This window comes from Hypomesus transpacificus, chromosome 25 (genome assembly GCF_021917145.1).
Source record: "Hypomesus transpacificus isolate Combined female chromosome 25, fHypTra1, whole genome shotgun sequence".
Taxonomy (NCBI): domain Eukaryota; kingdom Metazoa; phylum Chordata; class Actinopteri; order Osmeriformes; family Osmeridae; genus Hypomesus; species Hypomesus transpacificus.
In genome coordinates, this window is record NC_061084.1 from 3965200 (window position 1) to 3988773 (window position 23574).

The 23574-nt window shown below is 45.6% G+C and overlaps 1 protein-coding gene across 4 annotated transcripts; it reads left to right on the forward strand.

Moving 5' to 3' along the window:
* The first annotated feature begins 579 nt into the window (after positions 1-579).
* On the forward strand, positions 580-22749 carry LOC124486952 (synaptopodin-2). Of its 4 annotated transcripts, XM_047048861.1 has the most exons (5): positions 580-785; positions 8285-8436; positions 9685-10469; positions 12197-15459; positions 20821-22749. In XM_047048861.1, the coding sequence occupies exons 1-5, from the start codon at positions 678-680 to the stop codon at positions 21403-21405; spliced, it is 4893 nt and encodes a 1630-aa protein (XP_046904817.1). In that variant the 5' UTR covers positions 580-677; the 3' UTR covers positions 21406-22749. The 4 variants fall into 4 exon arrangements, with proteins under 4 accessions (XP_046904817.1, XP_046904816.1, XP_046904819.1 ...); XM_047048860.1 differs by lacking the exon at positions 20821-22749 and having other exon boundaries at positions 12197-17827; XM_047048863.1 differs by lacking the exons at positions 580-785; positions 8285-8436; positions 9685-10469; positions 20821-22749 and adding an exon at positions 10855-11083 and having other exon boundaries at positions 12197-17827.
* The last annotated feature ends 825 nt before the right edge of the window (positions 22750-23574 follow it).

Here is a 23574-nt window from a genome sequence, read left to right on the forward strand (position 1 = left end):
TTAGGTGTAGGCCTACGTATTAACATATACCAGTTACGTCCACCATCTATAACTTAAATGTTAATTCATTCACGGTGTTGAAAGAGCCCTTACTTTCTAATCTACAACAAATTACATGGTAGTATAGCCTACTTTATTTAGATCTATTGTAGAGATATAGCCTGAGGGTAAATATTATTCTGAGCGTTTATAATAGGTAGGAGCTTGTCCACAGTTGGTTCAAGTATAAAGTTTCAACATCAGGCCACACGGAAAGTGCACCGCCCACTGAAAGGTTCTCAAGTATACTTACACTATAGACTAATGACAATAGTTTTTTTATCAGGTAAAAAAGAAAAACGTTATGGAATCTGACAACTGAAATCATTTAATTGATTATAAACATAAATACGAGATTGTTTTAATGCATTTACCTATAATCAAATCTAAGACATAGAAACAATAAAGAACCATAAAGACGGTACCATTATTGACATGCTGCAGCCTACTTTTAACCAGTTGATGCATGCAGGCGGGTCCATGCGCAGTGACGTTTCAAAGCGGGCTGGACTCAAAATACTTTGCAGATGATGGGAATCATACTGCACTGTGCTGCTTTTGGTTTTCTAGTTGGTCCAACTCCGGACAACTTGATGAGAGCTGTTTTGGTGAGAGCTCGCTGAGGAGCTGCGTTTGGCATGGGCACTGGGGACTACATCTGTATTACCGTGCGCGGTGGGGCTCCCTGGGGCTTCAGTTTACGGGACGGAGATGGGGGTAGCTACCGATACCTGCAGGTCTTTCAGGTAGGTTCCTTTTTAAGGAAAACCTTTAATTGGCACATCATTTAGACTAAAATTCAAGTTTTAGAATTAAAACTAGTCTATGCAACTCTATATATCATTTTGTTTGTCCTAGTTTAATGGTGGACTTGAAAGGTCTATTCAAAAAGTGCTTAATGTATGAAATAACTAAGTATGAGTTTCGAAGGATTTTGCCAGCGTGGTCTCTGAAGTTTGCAATAATATGTGCGTCTGAAAAAGCATAGGCTACCTTTTTAAACTAGAAATCTTTGCTGCAGACAGACCCTGCACATTAGAAATGAAGTAAGTGAAGTGTAGCCAGAGGAGAGAAGGTGCGTATCCCCAATGGTATCGTGTTGTTTTTTGTTGAAAAGTGCTGGGCATTTTTCAATAAGGTATATGAGCATTTGGGAAGCTGTATTATTAACATGTCATGTGTTTCTGTGGCAGATAAGGAAACATATTGATGGAATTGTTGGGAAGGAGGTGCTTGGATGGACACATTGAAAATAAGAAGTGTAGACGAATGAGAAACATTATTTGCTACTGGCAAGTGTTCCCCATTTTTCTGCGCGTCGGCGATGTTTTGTACGGAGGATTCCAAAGGACCCTTATATGGTCAGGGTAAGGAGAGTTTGTTTGAGCCAGAGTGCAAGGGATCCGTTATCACTTGTGAATATTTCAGCAATAATCTAAACACGCAGGCGAGTTGCTGACGGGAGGGAAACGATTCCATGCACTCAGAGTGCCTTCACAGGTCGAGAGCAATTAAAAAACGAAACAAAGAGGATGGGGGCAACTTTGTTGGATAGGAAACGACCCATGACACATTCTCTCTAATTACATTTGACATGCATTCATATTAGAAGGATATCATACATGGCTCTTAGACTATTGACCAACCACTTTTAGATGATAGTACGCGCAGTGACATTTTAGGACATGTAGGCCTATTAATATTTGTAACACTTGAATGGTCCACACAGTAGGTCATTGTCACAACTCATATTTCCAGCCATCATTGCATGTTCCATCAGCAGCACAGAGTTGAGATATTGACTTTGGGGTGGCCATGCTGAGATCTTTGCTGTTCTTTGTCATATGGTTAATAATATTGAGTGATGAGAACAGTCATTTCTGAAACCATGCCCACATACAACACATATAAAGATGTTGAGCTCTCACTATACATCTCACTGTATCATATTGTGTGCATCTCATGTTGATGAGACTGTACGCAAGGCACTGTTTATTCTCTGAGGATCTATGCCTACACTGTAACACTAACACAAATGTGTTTATTTTCTAAATTAGCTTACTGTGGTGTTCCCCCAAATCCTTCTCCTTTAACATCCTGATTTGTTTGAAAAGAATAAACACAAAAAGACCATGAAATAGGTTTGTTAAGTATATTCAAGAAATGGTGCCATTGAATACTCTGCTTCCTTAAGCATAAATGACCACACAAATGCTTAAGAGTGTACACTGGTACACCTGAGAACATGGTACGGTGTAGTGTCAGGGCTGCAAGTGTTGGGGGATCAACAAGATGGACTGGGGACAGATCTGTCATCAACTTGTCACATGGAGACGGTGTGAATAAACGGGGTTTCTCCCTCACTGCATTCTTGTGACATCAAAGCTCGCGTCAGGAGAAAACTCACAGGACAAAAAACTCAGTTTTACAACTGTGCCAAGTGACATTTTGATGTCCTAATTCCGCCTAGAGTTGCAAGCATCCACCGCTTGAGATAAATGATTGTATTATTCCACTTGATTTCTGGTGGTCTTTGAAGGAAACAGTATTTTAGTAAACAAGCAGTAAAGTCACAAGGTTCTCCAAAAATTCAATTTGGAATTCATCACTGATTGTTTAAATTCTTGGCATTAAGCATGATCAAATGCATATCTCAGGTTTTCTGGGAAAATACTCAATATTACCACACTACTGAAACTAATGACTGTTTATATAAAAGTGTTTTATTATTCCAACGTTCAAGTTTTGTTTGTTAAAACTTTGGTCATGGTCTGCCTGAATATACCTTCAGCTCAGTCAACTTTTGATAAGTGACAACACTATAATAATTCAAATACTTCGTTAATTAATTTAATTACAAGTAATTGAATCAATTGTTTTGGTAATATTAACTGCATGGTTACAAAGTTCAAGATCAGGGTCATAAACCACACATAAACAGCACAAATAATGTAGGTCACCAACAAGTACGATAGCATCAATCTAAAGGGATGCCTAACATTTTCCACTCAGAGTGGGTCTTGGACTGCAACTTGTAACAATTTAGGAAACATATGTTGACAAGTAGGTCAGCCATGTATAACATGGCTGTTTGTTATATATTTTTATACCAAATCAGCTTTGCCTATTCTAAGGCAGGGCAGCTGTGAACAATATTTTCAAGGAAACAGGTCAAATGTAATTATCAACAAATCTAATTTCCGTACCATTTCCCCCAGAGCTCTGTGCATGTTGTCCTTACTGAACACATAATTCATTTGTCAGGCATTGATTCATTGAATGCATTTGTGTTCCATGTTTCAAAAGGTTCCTCTCTTGAGTTAGTTCACATTGATAGTGTGCAAGCCTCATGTCAATATAGTCTTTAGTTTACCTTTTAAATGTTTGCCTCTGCCAAAGTGAAATAGACAAATGTGTGTTCCCTTTAGCTTGGGTGATCTGAATGCTGACCCTCTACACACACTCATCTGGAAGACATTGCCTCAACCAGTCTGTATTTTGTGAGAGGTAGAGAAAAGTCGAACTGTCAGTTAAAAGTTGAAAAAGCGAACATACCGAGATTGTGAGAAATTCTCGACTGTCAGAGGTTTTCTCACGTCTGATAATCTGTGGTTATTTGAAGCTTCTGTTGAATTACGTAGAGGTTCTGGCCTTCCTTTCCAGAGAGAAAGTGTCTGTGTACTGACAGGTTGCCGCTACAGAGTAAGGGGGTCTCCACTCACAAGCTGGTTGCCATATATGGCAAGTTGTTTTCTCATTCCGACTTTTTGGGAGTCCTGGCTTGAGAACAAAGATGGTGAAGTCATGACCCACTTCATCTTTTTTAAAGGTGCAGAAACGTTTTACTGATTCAATAATAGTGAGGTTATTTATTCCATGTAAAACTGCACACTGACTATTCCAAGTTGGTAGTGCAATATTTCTTTTTGTACATCAAGTAGATATCCCCGTGAAATATGTCCAAGTAATATCTTTCTTTTGTATTGCGTACCATTTGAAGAGATCAACACACCTCACACAGCTGTAATAAAGTTTCTCTGTTTCTTTTCTTTCTCTCTCTTTTTCTGTCTCTGTTTGTTTCTCTGTAAGTCTCACTGTCTTGGTCTCACATGCACACGTACACACACACACACACACACACACACACACACACACACACACACACACACACACACACACACACACACACACACACACACACACAAACACACACAGACGCACTGACACACAAGAGCACCTCTGCACTGTGTGTGTCACTTATGTCCACCATCATGAGCAATGAAGGGGTATTGAGTGATTCGATTTTGGAAAGTGCTGCCGTCACTTAACTGGCCCGCCCCGCTAGTCACAAAGTAGAGAGACTTCCTGCTGCAGATGCTTCAGAACCAACGTGTTATCCACAAGGCCACTAGAAGAGAACCATCAACTTCTCCTGTGTCCTGCGTCGAGAGTAACCATGGAGGCCAAGCACATGACTGTGAAAAGACCACCCGTCTTTTATATGACTCTAGTCCACAGTATACTGCAGTGTCGTTGACAGTGTATCTGTACAGCTATTTAATTTCACCAAATCAACCTTTGCTTGTGTTGGTAATAATAAGCAGCCCTGCTTAAGCCAGCACCGCCTTGTGGCAAAACAGCTTTTCCCATCAGCCAAGCATGACAGGAGACCTCTCTTAGACTGAGGATGACATCCAGCATCTATAATAGGATGTCCCTTTGCCTATGCCAAGACCACAAATGGTCCCCCTCTAGCATATTGTGGTCTTTGTGTGAACACCAAGCTGACTAAAGGTGGGCCATGTTGAGGTAGCTACAATCATCATCCATCTGACCAGAATCCTTAACTACCTGTGAGACAGCTGGAAAACGTTTCCTCTGAGATCTGAAAACATAATTGCTTTAAGCTGTAGGTAGGAGGAACTGCCCCTGGTTATGCACAGTCCTGCATTTCCTATGGTTCAATGTTGTGCTTAAGACCATAAAAAGTTGGAAAATTGGGGAATGGGCTGTCAAGCATGTCGTGAACATAAATGGTCTCATTTGGGTTTCACAGTTTGCAGTCTTAACTGTCTGTCAGTGTGTTAATTACCAAATAAATGATTGTTCTGTCCAAAGGAGGCTAAAGTTTAAGTTTCTTTCCTTCCTACTTAAGACGTGGTTATGCTGATGCACATATTGACAAGTTACAGGCAAACATTTTTTTAAACATGGCAATATTAGTATAATACACATTTAGGAGGCATTATTCATGCTAAAGTTAATAACTTATCCATCAATGCATCACTGTAATTGTATATCTCTGTATCTGTGGTTCAGAGGGGGGAGGAGGAAGGAAGGATGTTCAGTGGCGTGTTCAGGGAGTGGCCTAGGGCGGCACGGGCCACCCCTGAAATCTGATTGGCCACCCCAATATCTTAAAATATGATTGGCTATATGCCCAGTCAGAGGCAGGCCACCCCTTGTGCCACCCCTATCAAAAATGTCTGAACACGCCCCTGAGGATGCTGTCTCCGTTTTAAGGGGGAGGAGTGGGGGCTGGTGTGGCACTGAGAACCCGGCTCCCCCAACACAGCTGACTCCAGATCCCAGATCTCAGGCCCAGGCCCAGCCCCAGCCCCAGCCCCAGCCCCAGCCCCAGCCCCAGCCCCAGCCCCAGCCCCAGCCCCAGCCCCAGCCCCAGCCCCAGGTCTGAAAACAGTCACAGTCCCAGTCTCAGGTCTAGACACAGCCGCAGCCCCAGGCTCCATACTGTAAATGGTCTGTTTGGTACAAGACTTCTCCAAACCAGCCCTTAGCCAGAGATGTACTTATCTGAGGGTCGTCATCAGCTTATAAAGTGAACCTATAAAACATGTATTTGTGTAAAGATTAAAGAGAACTTGTTTGAGTACTCGAGATAATGCCTCAGAGACATTCTACCCACTTCTAGGGCTTGTTCCTAAACACAGAACCTGTTATGGAACATTGCACACAAGCAGTAACTTAGCATAATATTTACTATAAAACATTACAAAGTGATAGTATCAGATGGCTGTTTGTGTAAAAGGCTGAACCCCATAATATGTAATGAGAAAATGACTTTGGCCTCCTTTGCAACATAGTCCTGTTGTATAAACCTTGCTGTGTTCCCACCGTAGACCTAGCTTATTAGTTCCCATACACTGACTCAACACCGACTCAACACTGACACCTAGTGGACAAAGAAAAGAATTACTGGGACTGGAGGGAATATTGATTGGCTTCAATCGAGTTTATTGAAGAGTCTGTTGTTTTGTTGACACTGTCGTGAAATTAAACATACCGATTTGGGGGTTTGTTCAGTTTACTCATATACAATATGCTTTGTACATACTTTGACTGATTGTTTATTCATATTTAAAGGTTCACAGTCTAGTAATTCACTGAGACAAATCAGAAATGGATCCTGGGATCCTAGTTTGTAGTGAGCCTGTAGCAATCCATCACTAGCTTGTGAAGCCAACACCTGGACATGCTTCTGCTCGCTCTACTGTGTCTGTGTAGAGGTTCATAAAAAGATTGTATTAACCTAATCAAACATTTGTAATTGGTGGCATTACATTTTAAATCGGTTTGAATCAGTTGTAAGAAGATAATCCGTTTTGAGAGGAGGTATGGGAAAGTGTTGTTTACAGTTTTCCCCAAACAGCTGTATTCTGCTGTGCCTAAACAGCCTCGTGGGACTGTCCCAGTGATTTCCATGTATATTTGTCCTTGAATGTTTTTCCTTGAATGGAAACTGGTCTGAACCTGATGTTTGTGTCTTGCTCTCCCTGGGGGTCACCTCGGGCAGCCACAGTATAAATACTGCCAAATCAACAAGCTGACGTGGCAGTTTTATTTTTGATAACGCTGTCATAATCAAAATCTGTCCCCCTGGAGTACTATTGCTACAACTAGCCCCTCACAAACATGGCCTGCTGCGGACACATGCTCCTTGTGAAGGAACTGTCAGTGATTCCATGCAAGGATTCCAGTACACATACGATGTGAGAACTATTTAGTGCCTATGGTAATACTTTGCGATAACTTCCTCAGACTGAAATCGAGTGAGATTGAAGACGAGAAATGAATGGAAATGAGAAGTGTACAGGCATTGATTGAATGGTTGTATTTGTACACACACACGCATTTACAAAGAGTCTCAGTCATGTCTGTACACACACAAACATTGACACACACAAACATACATATACAAACACATTACTGTCAGATGCCCTTCGGATAACACAGACCACCCAAGTAGAGCTGACCACACTGTAGACTACTAACCACAACCAAAAGGGAGGGGAGTCTGTTATGGAAAATCAAAATCATTTTGTTCTTGGCGTGATGCTTTTCATTTCACAGAACTGTTTATCAGTTTTCTCATTCGTAACAACAGGATCACACTTTGGCTGCTGTATAGTTTTTGGAAGATTTCAATCCCCTCTTGAACGTGACTGTCTTGTGTTTATTCTGCTCGTGGGTCAAGTGCCTGACTGCATTATGCTGACCTGTTTAAGCAGCTGGCCAACTTTCAGAGCTGGCTTATTATGTTGTGTGTTATTTCCTGCACCGGTTTACCATCAGAGATGGACTGCCAGCAAACATCCGGGATGGATCCTGCACTTGGATACCTATCCCAGCAGGCCAAAATCTTGAGTGAAATATATAGAAGTTATACTTGAGGTGCTATTAATAATATCACATGAAAAACGTGAAGAGAGTGAGTAAGCTAAAAACGACGCTCACCCAAAATACTTGGCAGTACATGCGCACTGTGTTTGACCCATGTCTGAAAGCCCGTTACTGTGTTGGACAGGACACTGTGGGAGTGACGTTGTCTGTGCTCTGAGCTTTTTATACCACCTGCCTGCACTGACCTCCTCTGTGAAGATCACAGAGGACACTGCTGTGAATCTGCCGTAAATCTGGTTGTTCGTTTGGTGTAAAAATGTCATATTCATCCAAAGAATAGATAGAAGAAAAGAATAGAACAGTTCGTCTTTTGGGCTCTCAGCTCAACACAGTCAGTTCACTACCCACATGCACAGTAAGGAGGTGGAGGTTGGCCGAGCTATGCCGTCTTAATGAATAATCTTATCTGAGACATACTGTGCAGATTTGAACTGGAGCTCAGGGCTTCTGCCCTGGCTGAGCACCAACAGCATGCCAATGACCAGCAACAGATTGACCCATTTCTTCAGAAACAGAGTGTCTCTTCTCTCTCCCCTGCTGTTAGGTAGAAGAGGGGGGGCGAGCATGCCTGGCGGGCGTGAGTGAAGGGGATGAGGTGGTGTCGCTAAATGGAGAGCCCTGCGCTGACCTCACACTCCCAGAAGCCACTGCTCTTCTCAACGCCTCCACTGACTGTCTGCAGCTCCTGGTCAAAAGGTAGAATCAAACCAGCAGCTCTGACGCAACATCCTAGCATGTCAGCCTGCTGGAAATGGTATCAATTTGTCTGTAATGCACATTTTGTTTTCCTTGATTCCTTTTTTTTGTTTACCATTCACTCACATTCAGACAGACTGAATCAAGACTTGCTCAGTCTAAAGCTCTCATTTGACCTTCTACACTTGCCCCGGCCTCTGTCCAGTAGGGTCTGCGCACAATCCCCAGGGCTGCGTTTGCATGTCGGCAGATCTCGCTCTGTGGTCTGCACTTTAGCACGGCAGAATTTCTCTCAAATGAAGCCGAGTGGCTTCATCGGCAATCACACTGACCTTTGAGTGGGCTGGGCTCCATTAACCATCTGGTGCAGATTTGTGTGTCTGACCAGCATGCAGCTGTTCAGCCATTACTCAGCCAGCATCAAAGATCACTGCCCGTAGGAAGGAGGCTCCTCGGTAGATACGGATGCAGATAACCTCTTGATGCCAGCGCCAGGGGAGGTATTTAGGGCATCGGGGCACACAGCCTTTTTGAAGGAGGATCGCCTTACTGTCGTCGTGCACAATCCAATAGCTCCTTTTGTTGTTTTTAGTTAGATGGTAAGTTAGTCGGTTTCAGTCCGATGGTATGCTCGTTGGTTTTCAGTTAGATATTAAGTTAGTTGGTTTCGGTTAAATGTAAGTCAGTTGGTTTGTGGTGTTGCTGGAGCTGATCGGTAATAGGAATTAAATTAAGCCTCACTATGCAATGTGACAGCAGGCTGTCTGGATGCCCTTGTGGAGTTTTTCTGCCATGTTGCTGTTATTATCTAGAGGCTCTCATCATCTTCTCTTGGGAGAAAAGGACAGCCCATTAAGGTCTAATTAAGTCTCTGTCAATAATATCACTCAATGAAGACGACATACTGTGTTTTCATTTCTCTGTGACATCCAGTGAGGTAATTAAGTGGGCCCCCATTGAAATGAGATTGCTTTTTGCTTCAGTGCTTCTCTGTAATCATTTACGTTGTGTAATTAGATGAGGAGGAAGAGACTGAGAATTCATTTGCTTGATTGGACAGACCGCAACTGAAGGTTGAGCTGGGTTTGGTTTGAATACCTTACTTCTGTCTCTGAGGTTTCTACATTTTATATTTAACCTTGTACACGTAAAAAAAAAAACGTGAACAGGGTATCTATGAATACATGGACAAAGATGAAAATGGAATCAAACAGTTAAGCATTTTCCACGTCTCTCACCTCAACACAGATGCTGCTCCCCCACCAACCAAGAGTTACAGTCAGGGGAGACGTATTTCAGAGAGACGGACCCCTCCAGGGACACGTCAGAAAGCACCACCCTCCACATCCTGTCACCTGGACGGGTCCACACCCCCAGGGAGCTCTACGTAACTGAGACCCAGGATGAGGCCTACCATGGAGGGGCAGAGAGTGACACAGAGCTCACAGAGGGGACCCCGCGGGTCCGCACCCAGCTATGCCTGCCTTCCTTGGGGGAGAGAAGCAGGTTAGAGTCCCTGGAGAGCAAGGGACAACCAGCCTCCTTGGGGGGCTTCTCTCCAGGGGAAATGGTGGAGCTCCAGTTGTCCCTTTCCGAGCAAAGCCTGGACGACCCGGTCTGTTCCTCGCTGGGGAGCGCTCGCGGCGTGGAAGGGGCCATTCAGACCAGAGAGTCCGAGGCCCTCCACACCGCAACCCACTCTCTCTACATCCCCTGCCCAGCCAGGGAGCCCCTTGCTCAGCATGGGGTGGTACTCAGCCACCCCGCCCTGCTGGGCCAGGTGGAGGTCATCCTGCAACACCCAGCGCCCGGTACGGGCTGCCCGGCAAAGCGGGTGGGAGCGGGTGACCTGGGGGCCGGGGGAAGTGTGGGATCTGGGGGGGAAGGGGAGGAAGGAGGAGGGCACAGCGAGGAAGCTCCCGCCTCCTTCTGCGTCTCCTTCGGAATTCCATCAGAGGGGGGAGCACCGGCAGAGGAGTGGGACTCGGATTCGGAGCTCAGCAAACCCAGCAAGCACCGGGCCAAGCACGCTCGTAAGTAGTACCTACGTGTTTGTTCTTCAGACACAACACTGCTAGAATTCTGTCTGTGTGTGTGTGTGTGCGTGCGCGTTATATTCTTATTAAGTGCTAAAAAAGAATAGCAAATAGCAGCCTGTGGGGCATTCCTCAGCCAAGTGACTCCTCAGCCATGGGTAGTGTGCACTAAAATGCAACCTTAAAATAGTAGAAGCTATCTTCTGCCGTGGGAGGGGCTTCATTTGTTAGTTTGGAAAGGAGAAGACATGTCCAGTTGTAGATGAATCATAGTAGAGACAATCTTGCCGTGTGCAAGCACAGATGGAATCATTAGTGTTTATTCAGGGGCTCAATATAAACTGTCATTCATTCTCAATAACTAGACCAGGCGGTTTGATATGTCTGAATGCAGAGCGGTGATTAGAATAGACTCCTGGTTGGTAGGGGCATTGCTCTGAGCTGCATGAGACATAAATAAAGCCACGCTGATGATGCCTGCAGAAGTGGCCCTTTGACAGACACCAGCATGTGCTGGCCTGGCCTGTTACCTGATCCTTTATAACTGCGCATCTTAACCGCGCTAAAAAAGCCAGCCCTCTGCTCACTCCTCCTGTGTCCGCCACCTTGAGGTTAGTAATACGGCAATATAGAAATGCAAGGATGGTAGTCTTTTAATGAGACTTTGTCGTGTTGTGTGGGCTGGGCCAGGCCACTGGAGAGAGTGCTATGTGGTATCTGTTGTTAGCTTTGGTTAAGTTGTCGGCGAATGTGACATATCCAATTGGACAAATGGGTTTTAAGTGGACAGCTTGTGGACATTCAGATAAGGACTGGTTGAGGTGCTTTGAGTTCTGGTAAATGTGCTGCATGTGAGGCTATTTTTAAACTATTAGCTATTGGCTTTACTGGTGGGGGCGCTGTGTGAACAGGCTTCCACAGCTGAGGTAATTTCATGTACTATAAGTGAACAAATGTCAGGGATATTAGACATGGGTCAGGGAATTAGGTAATTGCCTCATGGATTGTTGTCGCAGCATATTTAATTGAATAAATAAATCTGTTATAGGTTTGTCAGTGAGTTAAAAGGATCCTGATTAATAGTCAAGCATGGAAAAATGAATTAACAAATTAATGGATCAATCATTTTAAAAAGAGTTTTTGAGTGTTTGTTTAACAGGCATTTTCTAGTGAGCTTTCCAAACAGTATTTTATATTGAGTACTTTTTATAGTCAATTGTAAAATAACATTGATATCAGGTTACATTATTTTGTACTCATTTGCTGATTTTTAAATCCTTAAAGAATCTATTTATCAATCCTACATTGCAGTAAAACATGCAAACTTGATATTTTTTGTTGAACAGATAATGTATCAATACAATTATATGGCTGCAGTATACAGGAAATAAAAGTTATTGTAACTGAAACTGTACTGTAGCCTAGTAACCCCAAGGTTATATAAGCATAGCAAAGTAATACATCAAAATAATTCAAACTGCAAATATCAATATGAATGTATTTTTTGTATCCGAAATGTCAAGAATTCATGTTATTTTCCAATGCATGTTCATCCAAATGTGATGATTTGTGGGGGTCTCAGTTCTCCTCAGGCTATTAATACTCAAAACCTCACATGTAGTGAGATGTATGCCACAAGAAGCAACTATTTGAAATATCCCTCCTCTAGTTCCACTCCTTAACTTGCCTACTTGCATCTGTCTCTCTGTCTGTTCTCTCTCCAGGGTTCAGGCGCAGTGAGAGCCTGTCTGACAAGCAGGTAAAGGAAGCCAAGTCTAAATGTAAGCGCATTGCTCTTCTTCTGAATGCTGCCGCGCCCAACCCCAACAACAAGGGGGTGTTGATGTTCAAAAGGCATCGGCAGAGGGCCAAGAAATACACGCTGGTCAGTTACGGCACCGGAGAGAGCGAGCCCGAGTACGACGACGACGACGACGAAGAGGACACCCGCACTGTCGCGTTTACCCTCGTGGCCACCAGCGAGTCCGAACTAGACGAGGACTTCTTCACTGATGCCCAGAGCGGCGGGAGGGTGCTGACCTTTGACTGGGACAGGGGACTGCTCGACATAGAGCGTAAGCTCAACGACCCGGAGGAGATGGAACGTCTGCCCGAGACCAAGGGGAAGGGCGCCGCGATGTTTGCCCAGCGCCGCGTCAGGATGGACGAGATAACCGCCGAGCACGAGGAGATGAGACGCCAGGGCATGCCTGTGGAGGGCGTCCAGGTGCAGAAGCAGGCCTCCTACCAGCAGATGGAGGAACGGTCCTACATGCAGTCCAACACGGAAAGCCAGGCTTACATGGACGTGAACATGCACCAGCAAAGCCAGCAGCAGTACCAGCAGTACTACGAGCAGCAGCAACAGTACCAGCAGCAGCAACAGTACCAGCAGCAGCAACAGTACCAGCAGCAGCAGCAGCAGCAGCAGCAGTACGAACAGCAGCAACAGCAGTACGAACAGCAGCAGCAGTACGAACAGCAGCAACTGCAGTACGAACAGCAGCAGCAACAATATCAGCAGACGCACCTGTACCAACAGCAGCTGGAGTGCCATCAGCAGCAGCAGCAGCAGCACCAAATGCAGCAGTACTCGGCCACCACGAACGGTGTGGGCCACCAGCAGGCCAACAACGCGTTGAACTCCCTCAGCAATCGCACTGCCAAACCCTTCTCGGCCCAAAATGTGGCACCTATTCAGTATTCCCCCACGATGACAAACCAAGAGGGCCAGGGAGAGCAGATTGCTTCGCGTGACGAGCGCATTTCAGTGCCAGCCATTAAGACTGGGATCCTGCAGGAACCAAGGCGGAGGAATACAGTCAAGCCAATGTTTTCGTTCAAAGACGCTCCCAAGATGTCCCCTAACCCTGAGCTCTTGAACCTCCTGAACAGGAGTGATAAGAAGTTAGGTTTCGAGTCAGGCCCTGAGGAGGACTACCTTAGTTTGGGAGCAGAGGCATGCAACTTCCTCCAGTCCCCAAGAGTCAAACACAAGACTCCTCCGCCAGTGGCTCCCAAACCAGTTATTAACCCCAATTCACCACCTTGGTCTCCACAGCTCGAAGAAGCCAACCAGCACTTTTCTCAAAGTGCTGAAAATACCATGCCCGCACCGGTTGAAGGCTTCATCGCAGATCCTGCTCCTGCCTCGGATCTCAAACCAGTTATAGAACCTGCCCCAGAGTCTTCCTCCCCTCCGGCCCCACAGGAGGTTCCTCCTGATCTCCCTTCCCAGGAAGAACACACAGAAAGTCCCCCTGAACCTCAGGACCAGCAGCAGCCCCAGCAGGTATCAACATGGGAAGGAAACGGCCCCACTTTCCAGGCTCAGCATCTTTCCCAGCCCGAGCCTCCTCAAGGGAGTTCCTGGGCTCCGGCCCAAACACAGCTTGTACAGAATCAGCCACCTGAGACTTCATGGAAGCCTGTTGAAGTGAAGCCTCAGGTCTCAGCTCCAAGTCAGTCCTTGTCACAGCTCCCCTGGGTGACACCGCAACCTCTGCAGCCACAATCTCAGCCTCAGTCAACCATGAATGCTTGGACACCAGCCCCAGTACCTCCAGCTCCAACAACTGTAGCACAGCAACAAGTTCAGCAATCTTGGGCCCAACCTCAAGAGCAACCAAAGCCCTTGCCACAGCAACCATGGGCCCAGCCACAAGAACAAGCACAGCCCCAACCCCAGCCCCCATGGGCCCAGCCACAAGAACAAGCACAGCCCCAATCCCAACCACCCTGGGCTCAGCCACAAGAACAAGCACAGCCCCAGCCCCAACCACCCTGGGCCCAGCCACAAGAACAAGCACAGCCCCAGCCCCAACCACCCTGGGCCCAGCCACAAGAACAAGCACAGCCCCAGCCCCAACCACCCTGGGCCCAGCCACAAGAACAAGCACAGCCCCAGCCCCAACCACCCTGGGCCCAGCCACAAGAACAAGCACAGCCCCAGCCCCAACCACCATGGGCCCAGCCACAAGAACAAGCACAGCCCCAGCCCCAACCACCATGGGCCCAGCCACAAGAACAAGCACAGCCCCAGCCCCAACCACCCTGGGCCCAGCCACAAGAACAAGCACAGCCTCAGCCCCAACCACCCTGGGCCCAGCCACAAGAACAAGCACAGCCACAGCCCCAGCCCCAACCACCATGGGCCCAGCCACAAGAACAAGCACAGCCCCAACCACCTTGGGTTCAGCAACCTCAAACAGAACCCCAGCCACAACCCCCCTGGGCTCAGCCACCACAAAACCAGGCTCCACCACAAGCCTGGAACCAGGCCCAGGCCCAGCCCCAACCCCAGCCACCTTGGGTGTCATCTCCTCAGACTCAAATGAATGCCTGGACACAGCCACAGAACCCGGCCCAACCACAGCCTCCTTGGGTTCAACCAGCCCAAATCCAACCTCCAACTCAGCATTCCCCAATGAATGCATGGGCTCCAGCACCAGCCCAGGCCCAGCCACAGCCACCCTGGGTTCAGCAACCACCAGAAAAACCACAAGCCGCAGTTAATGCCTGGGCCCCCAATCAGAATCAAGCCCAGCCTCAGCCATCTTGGTCTCAACCAACTCAAACTCAGTCCCCACCACAGCCCATCTGGCAACAGGCTCCTCAACAGCCACCTATGAATGCATGGGGCCCTGCTCAGGCACAACCTCAGACAGCCGGCTGGACCCCACAACCCCAACAACCACCAATAAATACCCAGGTGCCAATGGTTAACCACAGAGTTGCTCAACCATCTCCCAAACCATGGAGTTCGCCACAGAGCGCTCCACGTCAAATTACCCCTCCCACACTACAAACACACACGGAAAGGTCGTCTTCGCCCATCAACCCAATGGCCAGCGTCTTAACACCGATAAGAGGAGGCTCGTCTTTCGAGATGCCAGCCGTCAAGGGAAAAGGAGCCGAGTTGTTCGCCAAGAGGCAGTCTCGTATGGAGAAGTTTGTCGTGGACAGTGAGACGGTGCAAGCAAACAAGGCAAGGCCAGCTTCTCCAGCTTCATCCACACCAAGTTCATGGAAATACTCCCCCAATATCCGAGCACCTCCTCCATTGTCCTACAACCCCATCCAGTCACCTTCGTATCCACCAGGCGCAATCAAGCAACCACCTCCAGCAAGCCCCTCAGCCAAAGCGAAGAAGGGAAAGGGGAAGGATAAACCTGCCCCCAAACCTCTTGCTGTAATAGATGTCATGAAGCACAAGCCCTATCAGCTTGATTCCTCTCTGTTTACCTATGGTCCGGCAGTGGAGGCCAAGCCCCCTGTGCCCAAACCCCCCCCTGCTCCTGCTCCTCCAGTCCAAAACCAACCAATCAGATATGAGCAAGCTGTCCCTGTCCAGCCGGCTGGACCAATAAACGCCCCTTATCCCCAGCAGCCCCAGCCCCCTCAGCAGCCCTATGGCATGACCCCTCAACCTCCCATGCTAGGTGGCCAGTTCCACCAAGCCCTTCCTAATGCCTACCCACCAGTTTCTAATAATCCCTATCAGCAAGCAGTCGGTAACCCATACCAGCAGGCCTATAACCCCCATTATCAGCAAGGTCCTCCGGCCGCTTTCCAAGCCCAAGGTCCAAACTCGCCCTACCAGCAGCTCCCACAAGCTCCATGCCAACCTACCCATAGCCCCCCCTACCAACCTCCCCAAAACCCTCCCTACCAATCTGCTAATAGCCCCACTTACCAGGTACCTCCCACAGCACCCTATAAGGGACCTCCTCCCAGCACCTATGTGGTTCCTAGTTTCCCCGTAGCTGCAAGGCCTGATTCTGTCTCAGGGAGCAGTACTGCAGCGGCTCCAAAACCCAGATTCACGGCTAAAAAATGCTCCGCCCAAGTGTGGAAGCCTGGAGCGCCAGTCCAGACAGAATGATTTGGACACAGTATCACTGAGTGCCTTCTCTCTGCTTGAAACAACATGAATCGAGATGTTTGTAAAACAAGATGTGCACTATTTATTTTTTGAACTTCGCCTTTCGAAATCTCGCAAAATGTTATATTGTATACATATTAAATTTATGAAATCATAAAAAGATAAATCGAGTATAGGAATTGAAAATCCAAGTTCTATAAAAAATGTTCATCTGCTTTGCACTTACTCTTGATACCATCAAGGCATAATCAACTGTACGTTATTAAAATATAATCATTATAACAATAATAATTATTATATATATAATCTATATACTTTTTAAATACCAGTTAAATCTGAGCCAAAATATCAAACAATATTTTTGTTCAACTCTGAACTCTAAAATTACTAATAATGTCATGGACTTGTACATCAGTGTGCATCAGTGAAAGAACATCAGAACGTGGGGCAGAGAAAAGCCAGGTAGAAATTAAAGCAAGGAAGAGAAAGTGAATATATGTGATAAGAAGAGATTAAAAGGTAACACTAATATGTCAGATCTTGAATATTAGTGTGCAACAAGGAAAGAGAAAAGACAACATTTAAAAAAGATTAGCAGTTTGTATGATTGCTAGAGGAATTCAGTTGATAAACTGTACATTAAAGGGCAGGTTTTACAACTCTGCCGGTCAATATTATTTTAATATTTATGTTTTGATATATTTATGTTTTTATGTATATTGAAATTTGATGGAAATTGCCAATAATGGCAGATGATACACTGATAAATATTGAGGAATCATGAATCACATCCTTATGATATTTAGACATTACAGCATACATAAATATGTGTAATGTATTTTTTTTATGTAAGTGCACATAATGAGTATATGTTTTGCTAGGGTCCTATATCTTGGAGATGGGAATGTACTTGGACACATGTCATCTTTTAGACTGTAGATCCTGTCCCATTTCCGTCAGTGTCTTCCAATGACCCTACTTGAATGGTTTGGTTTATTTTAAAACTTTTTACCAGCTGTTGCATCATGTTCAGTCCCTAAATATAACCCTTCCCATGTCCCAGATTGTGTTAGGGTTAGGGTAAGAGAGCGCTAAAGTAGTGAAGGTGTCCACGATAGGCTTGTACTGCCTGCTGTATGTTCCTGCTCACTTGCAATGGCCAATTTCTCTTTTCTCTGAATAATCCTTTTGCTCACGTTTCTGGTTTCATCTCCACATCTCTATCTTTAGGTTTCTTTCATTCTGCTTAAATTTTTACGTGTTGCAAAAATCAGTTTCAAACAACAATATTCGGTACTACGATTCAGTGCAGTTAATGAAGAGGAATCGGCTGTTCTGTTTAGGTGTATAGTTATTGGTGTGCTTTCCTTCTCATGTGACCTTTTTTCATTTTCTTTTGGGTGTTTTCTCTTCCTAGTGCACTTTCTGTATGTTTCACCTCAGTGCCATTAAAATGTATTTTATCTCTCGCCTTCCTTGGTTCACTTCCGCATGCTCTCTGGATGGATTTTCTCTCTTTTACTTTTCTATCTTCCCTGATTTCTTCCTTCATTTCTGGCAGCACATTTCTAGAGCTTTCACTGTTTCTTCTTCATTCATTCCTTTCCAGTTTACGGTATCCTCACAGTACAGTACAACATACTTTGAACATGGAGTTTTCAACACTTATACTCAATCTACGGTGATGTCAACTTCCAAGGATAACGATTAAACAAAAATAAAAACTTAGCAGAAATGCATATTTACTGTAGAGTACTGATCTAAGTTGAGTATCAACCATCCCGAAACAGCTGTGGTCAGTTTATTATACTATACTAGACAAACTTGTCCAGTAAACCTTCAAAGTAGTCAACATTGAATTGGAACTTGGGTAAATCGGGAGGGTGAGTGAAGGCTGACCCAACCCATCAATGCTGCATGTGGCATGAGAGACTTTTTATAGAGTCTGGCAGTTTTTGATACCAGTAGGTACCCACAGTGGGTAAGAGCAGTAAGCTATATTGGGAGAAATTGGATCTGTTCAATGACCTGACCAGAGTGGCGCTGTCCTGTTGGTCACACCTGCTCTATAATCTCATGTAGATGTATTTATATTTTGATGCATGTTAAGGCTACTTTATTTATATGCACATAAATCTCTTTCCATGAGCGACAGAGACACACATTTTGTCAGAACTGGAATTATGAATGCTGAGATTGACAGGATTTTGACATTTTAGAAAATATAGAGTTTTATTGATGCGCTAATTTATATTCCAAAAAGTCTTGGAAAGGTTAAAGATACACTGGGGAAAAATGGAAGGGGGAAGACCACATTTGTAACTCACGCATGTTCCGTTGTCATGTCAACGCCATCCCTTATCTCCACTTTTCACGAGCCCATCGGAGCAGATGTGACACGCGGGTTGTGCTTTCAAGCCATGCTGTCACAGAGATCAAGGTCCAAGATACAAATCCATTTGTGAGTTCTCCACCCCAAGTATTTGACCGTGGCATTATGGAAAGGCTAGGTGGCAGTGGTGTCCATGATTCTGCACCAGTGATATAGTAGAGCCATATTATATAGTCACAATTTACATTTGACCTTTCACTCCAGACCTATGATGTCATGGTTGAGGCATAAACACTCTAAGCTTCCTGCCCTCTCTGTTAGAGCAAATGGTCTATTTTAAGCAGAATGCTCTGGGATTGAAATGTATAAACCTAGATAATCTCGACCCGTAACACTGATTCACCTATGCGGACTTGCTCAAACATCTGTCTCACACTGAGAAAAAACTCCTAAAATATACGCCATCTGGAGCAGGCAGTCACACGGCCTTGTGGGATACAACGGCTGCTTAGGGCCATTTTCACATCCCTGTGTTCAAACCTCACCACGGTCTTGCAATTACTTTTAGAAGTGATCTTCAAACATTTAAATCCAACAAGGTATTACCAATAATCTTACTTACACCTGTTCCTGAAGGTGCATTGCTGTGAATGTATCCTTCAGAGAAAAAAAGAAAGAAAAATGATCATCTGGAATAATAGACAAAAATGTGGACTTTTTAAGGGAAGGTAAAATCAAATCCCTCAAACATTTGCTTCGCCATTACCAAACAAACCAAAACAGGGAAGTTGAGGGCACTATGCAATCAAAATACACAGACAAATCCTATTTACATCCCTCATGAAAGGAAATAGAGACACTAATCTACTTACATTTAGGCATTTAGCAGACACTCTTATCCAGAGCTATTTACAGTAAGTACAGGGACATTCCCCCGAGGCAAGTAGGGTTAAGTGTCTTGCCAAGGACTCAACGTATATACTGCACTGCCAGGAATTGAACCGGCAACCTTCTGGTTAATAGCCCGATTCCCTAACCGCTCAGCCATCCGACTCCCTCTTTACTTGTGTCCTTAACAACCCAGTCTAGTTAAACAAACAACAAAATAACAACTGTTTGCAAAAGATGCATCCCAATTGAACGCAATTTCTTTGCTCCCACTTTCATGCTTGTGTCCTGTCCTTTCCATGCTTGTTGACATGGGCCGCGTTTCCCAGATTTGTTAAGAAGCTCTTCTTAGAGCGCTCCTAAGAAGCTCTAAGCGTTAAGAGCTTCTTAACGAATCAGGGATACGCGGCCATTACTTGCAGTCCTTCCACCTTTGCACCAGATGATGGCAGCATTTTCCTTCCTTCCTGTCTGAATAAACCACCTGTAACGACATGAGAGACACTGCCGACATGGCCCTCTCCACGCGTGATTCATCCTCCTTTCCAGGCATCCTAATGGGAGCTTAAAATGGCCTGGTCTTTGATTCATGGAGGAGACGAGATAAAGGCTCTTGAGGGAGATTTGCAGACTCATTGAGATACCTTGAAAGTGTCGCTGGTAATCCCCAAAGCCAGGCCAGATCCAATTTAAACGAGCCAAACGTGGCTTACTTTGGAAAGTCACTCTCCTAAGCCAATTGTTCTCAGAAATTGCAGGCCAGGCTGAGTGTTTAGTGCAGTGTCAGGACATATGTTGAAGTGTAGTCTTGAGGGGGCATTATGTATCGAGTCGTGCAATTAATTACGGCCGAGCGTTCTCCCTTGATATTGCATTCTGAGCACGGCTCTTTATCACTTGTGCTTTGAACTTTTCTAGATAAACATGTAGGCTGCACAAATCTTTTATGCTGTGTTTCTTAAAAGGCAGCATGCATGATTTGTTCAGTGCAAAATACTGTTAAGACACCATAGACCTAAACAACACTATCGGACAATTTCCAATAATAAGTCGGCAATTAAACATAATCGCAGTTGCTGGGTGAAGGTGAAGAGCATACTGGCTCTGCTGGTGCTTGTGCATTTGACTCCTTATGCTTTGAGCAACTTTAATCATCCACTCAAGTTCCACTCTGTAATTTGTTTCTGTTGGAATGATACTGAGGCAAACGTAAACATGTCTGAAATGTATTTATTTTTCCCCAGTGTCTTGGCAGGAGCTACTCTCTCTCGCCACCCGCCAGAGTCCCACTGCTGGGCCTTCGGTCAGGATCTGCCTCCCCCTCGCCCAAACCCCCATCTCAGGCCCCCGTCGCAGCCCTGGGGAGGCAGACGTCCTGGCTAACCATGGGCCACAAGCCTCCCACCCCCTGGGAAGCCGCCTCACGCCACCCCCTGGGCCTGGTGGACGAAGCCTTCGCCATCCAGAACCTCCAGCAGGCCATAGCCTCCAACGTTCGCTCTGCCGCCCAACGGAAACTCCTGCCTGAGCCCCCTGCCGAGTGGAAGGCCAAGGTGTCCTCTCAACTCGTTCCCAAAACACAGTCCTCCTGGAACCAGAGCCGGAGCAAAGCCCCGATGTGCCCGTTCCTGTCCCCGACAAAGAGCACCGCGTCGGCCCCCGCTGGCCCTGCTGGCTTCCGATCCCTGCCCAGGCAGTGGCTGCCACAGAGGTCAGTGACGGAGGCCAACATCAGGGTGTCAGGGAGCAGGCCGGAGTACAGGAGCCCGCTGGGGCAGGTGAGCTACAAAGCCACTTACAACACCACCAGCCACACCTGGAGGAGGTGAAGACACCACCACCCACACCGAGAACTCGGCAGAGTTCAAAGGTCGAAAAAGAAGGTTTGAACGTTGGTGAGGTAGAGAATATTTCTTTAAAGGAAGCAAATGTGTTTTTGGTTGTTGAAAGATGGTACAGAAGTAGATTGTGTGCATATACTGAAAGGTTGTATCTGGCGAAAGAAAGTCCAAATGGGTTTGTGTCCATGGAAATTTGTATGGAAAGATATTTACTGTTCTTTATACAGTTTACTTTGATACTCTAAAGTGGATTATGTAATTAGGTAGAAGGCTATGGCATGTGTTATTAAGATGGTGATATCCACCTTATTGTGAAGCTCGATGTGAAAGGGTCAAAATTCATTTTTGTATGTTTATCAGTTCCTTTCAATCTCATGGTGGAAGTATTTAGCATGCTGCCTGTTTGGTGTTTCAGCACTCTCTTTTCTTCTTATTTTCTTATCCCAAATCATTCCTAAATCTGAAAATGGAACAAAAAAAATCTGACTCACAATGCTTTCCTTAACTGAAATAATACATTGGAAGCCAACACATTAGTGAGAGTAGTCACACTATCGTGTCAGAGGATGGGCAATAGCACATGAGGAATTCCAAAGTCCAAAGTAGACTACAAACTGTCCACAATAGACCTGAACCTTAAATGGCAATATCCATTACTCATTTGGGTCAGGCAGGCTGTTTTGTAAGCTCCACTTTAAAAGATTGATTCCTTCTTTCGCTGCGTGTGTCTTCACTCACCACGTGAAGGTGTGGCAGAGAGAGAGAGGTGTGTGATAGATTAACGGATAGAGGATAGTGGCCTCCAACATAAAATACAGTCTCCTGCCACTACATCAGCCACTGGGAAAAATGACCTGCACTTACATAACCCGGTTGACACAATGTATATTAGAGACTGAGAGATGTACGTTTTGGACTGAAGTAGACTTAGATAGATTACATGAGTCTTGTCTTTGCTTGCGTCAGATGAGAGAGAAGGGCTTCTATAGCTTTTATTCAGAGTACTTTTTTTTTCAGTGTACGCATAGTTGTGGATGAACAGTTGATTTGTTATCATCTACAATCATAAGACACGATTTATTGTAAGATTGGATGAGAATTATTCACACTGTTGTAATTGTACTTTTACACAGTAGTCTCTGGTAGTTAACTATCCCTCCTTGTTTTTTTTCCAGTTTCATTAATGCCTGCATTCCATACCAACTGTTTGGCATTTGATATTTGATGTGTATGTACTAACACTTGAATTTTGAAAAAAGTATGTTTGAGTCGGTTGTTGCCTAACACTTTAGAACCCTTCCTAACGGAATCCAATAAAAGCCTTTAAAGAATGAAGGTGTACTGTACGTCTGTCCTCAGTGTGTCACTGTATGTGTCACCGCCACCTCCAATCCCCCCTACACCCTCCTCTCTCTGTCGGCCTCCCTCCCACTCTCATCCCATGGACCCGCATGCTGTCTCGCCCCCGAGGGTCACATGCTCCGTTGCCAGTCGAGGGCAGGGGGTTTGTGGGGACTTGTTGCCATGGCATGGCAGACAGTTACACAACCGCAATAGGCCCAGGGTCGCTAGCTGCAGGGAGGAGGATGTAGCAAAACAAGAGGGCAGGCCACTTCCCTGCTGTCTGATAACATCAATACTACAGAGAACACGGTGTGACATCCATTAGTATGTGAGAGGGAAGCAGGAATCTAAAATCCAAATTCTGGCAACCGTGTCAGCTGGTAGAGCAGAGGATCTGGGAAGCAGGTGCTAGTCTTGTAGCACGGCCCTGTCGGAGCCCTTGCCTAACCTCGGTTAATCAACACAGTAGGATTTACGAGAGGGAGTGAGAGAGAGGGGAGAGAGAGAGAGAGAGAGAGAGAGAGAGAGAGAGAGAGAGAGAGAGAGAGAGAGAGAAGGGGAAAGGAAAAAGATCGAGAGGAAGGGAAAGAGAAAGAGAGAGGAGAGAAACCGAGGAGGGGGGGTCAGGGGGGCGGGCTTGACCTCTATATTTAGTTACCCCAAATCTTGTGAACAACCAATGACAACAAACAGACACCCACACCGCCCCACCAATCCGGTCCCTCTCTCTCCCAACCAGCCAGCCAGTCACCAACCTCCCACCCCACCCCCAGCCAAACAATCCGGTCCCTCTCTCTCCAAACCAGCCAGCCA

Excerpts from the sequence above, each read along its gene's own strand:
- LOC124486952 (XM_047048860.1), top strand. The coding sequence starts at position 678 with ATGGGCACTGGGGACTACATCTGTATTACCGTGCGCGGTGGGGCTCCC. Across the intron at positions 8,437-9,684 it reads CTGCAGCTCCTGGTCAAAAG|ATGCTGCTCCCCCACCAACC; the intron begins GTAGAATCAAAC and ends ACCTCAACACAG. Across the intron at positions 10,470-12,196 it reads GCACCGGGCCAAGCACGCTC|GGTTCAGGCGCAGTGAGAGC; the intron begins GTAAGTAGTACC and ends TTCTCTCTCCAG.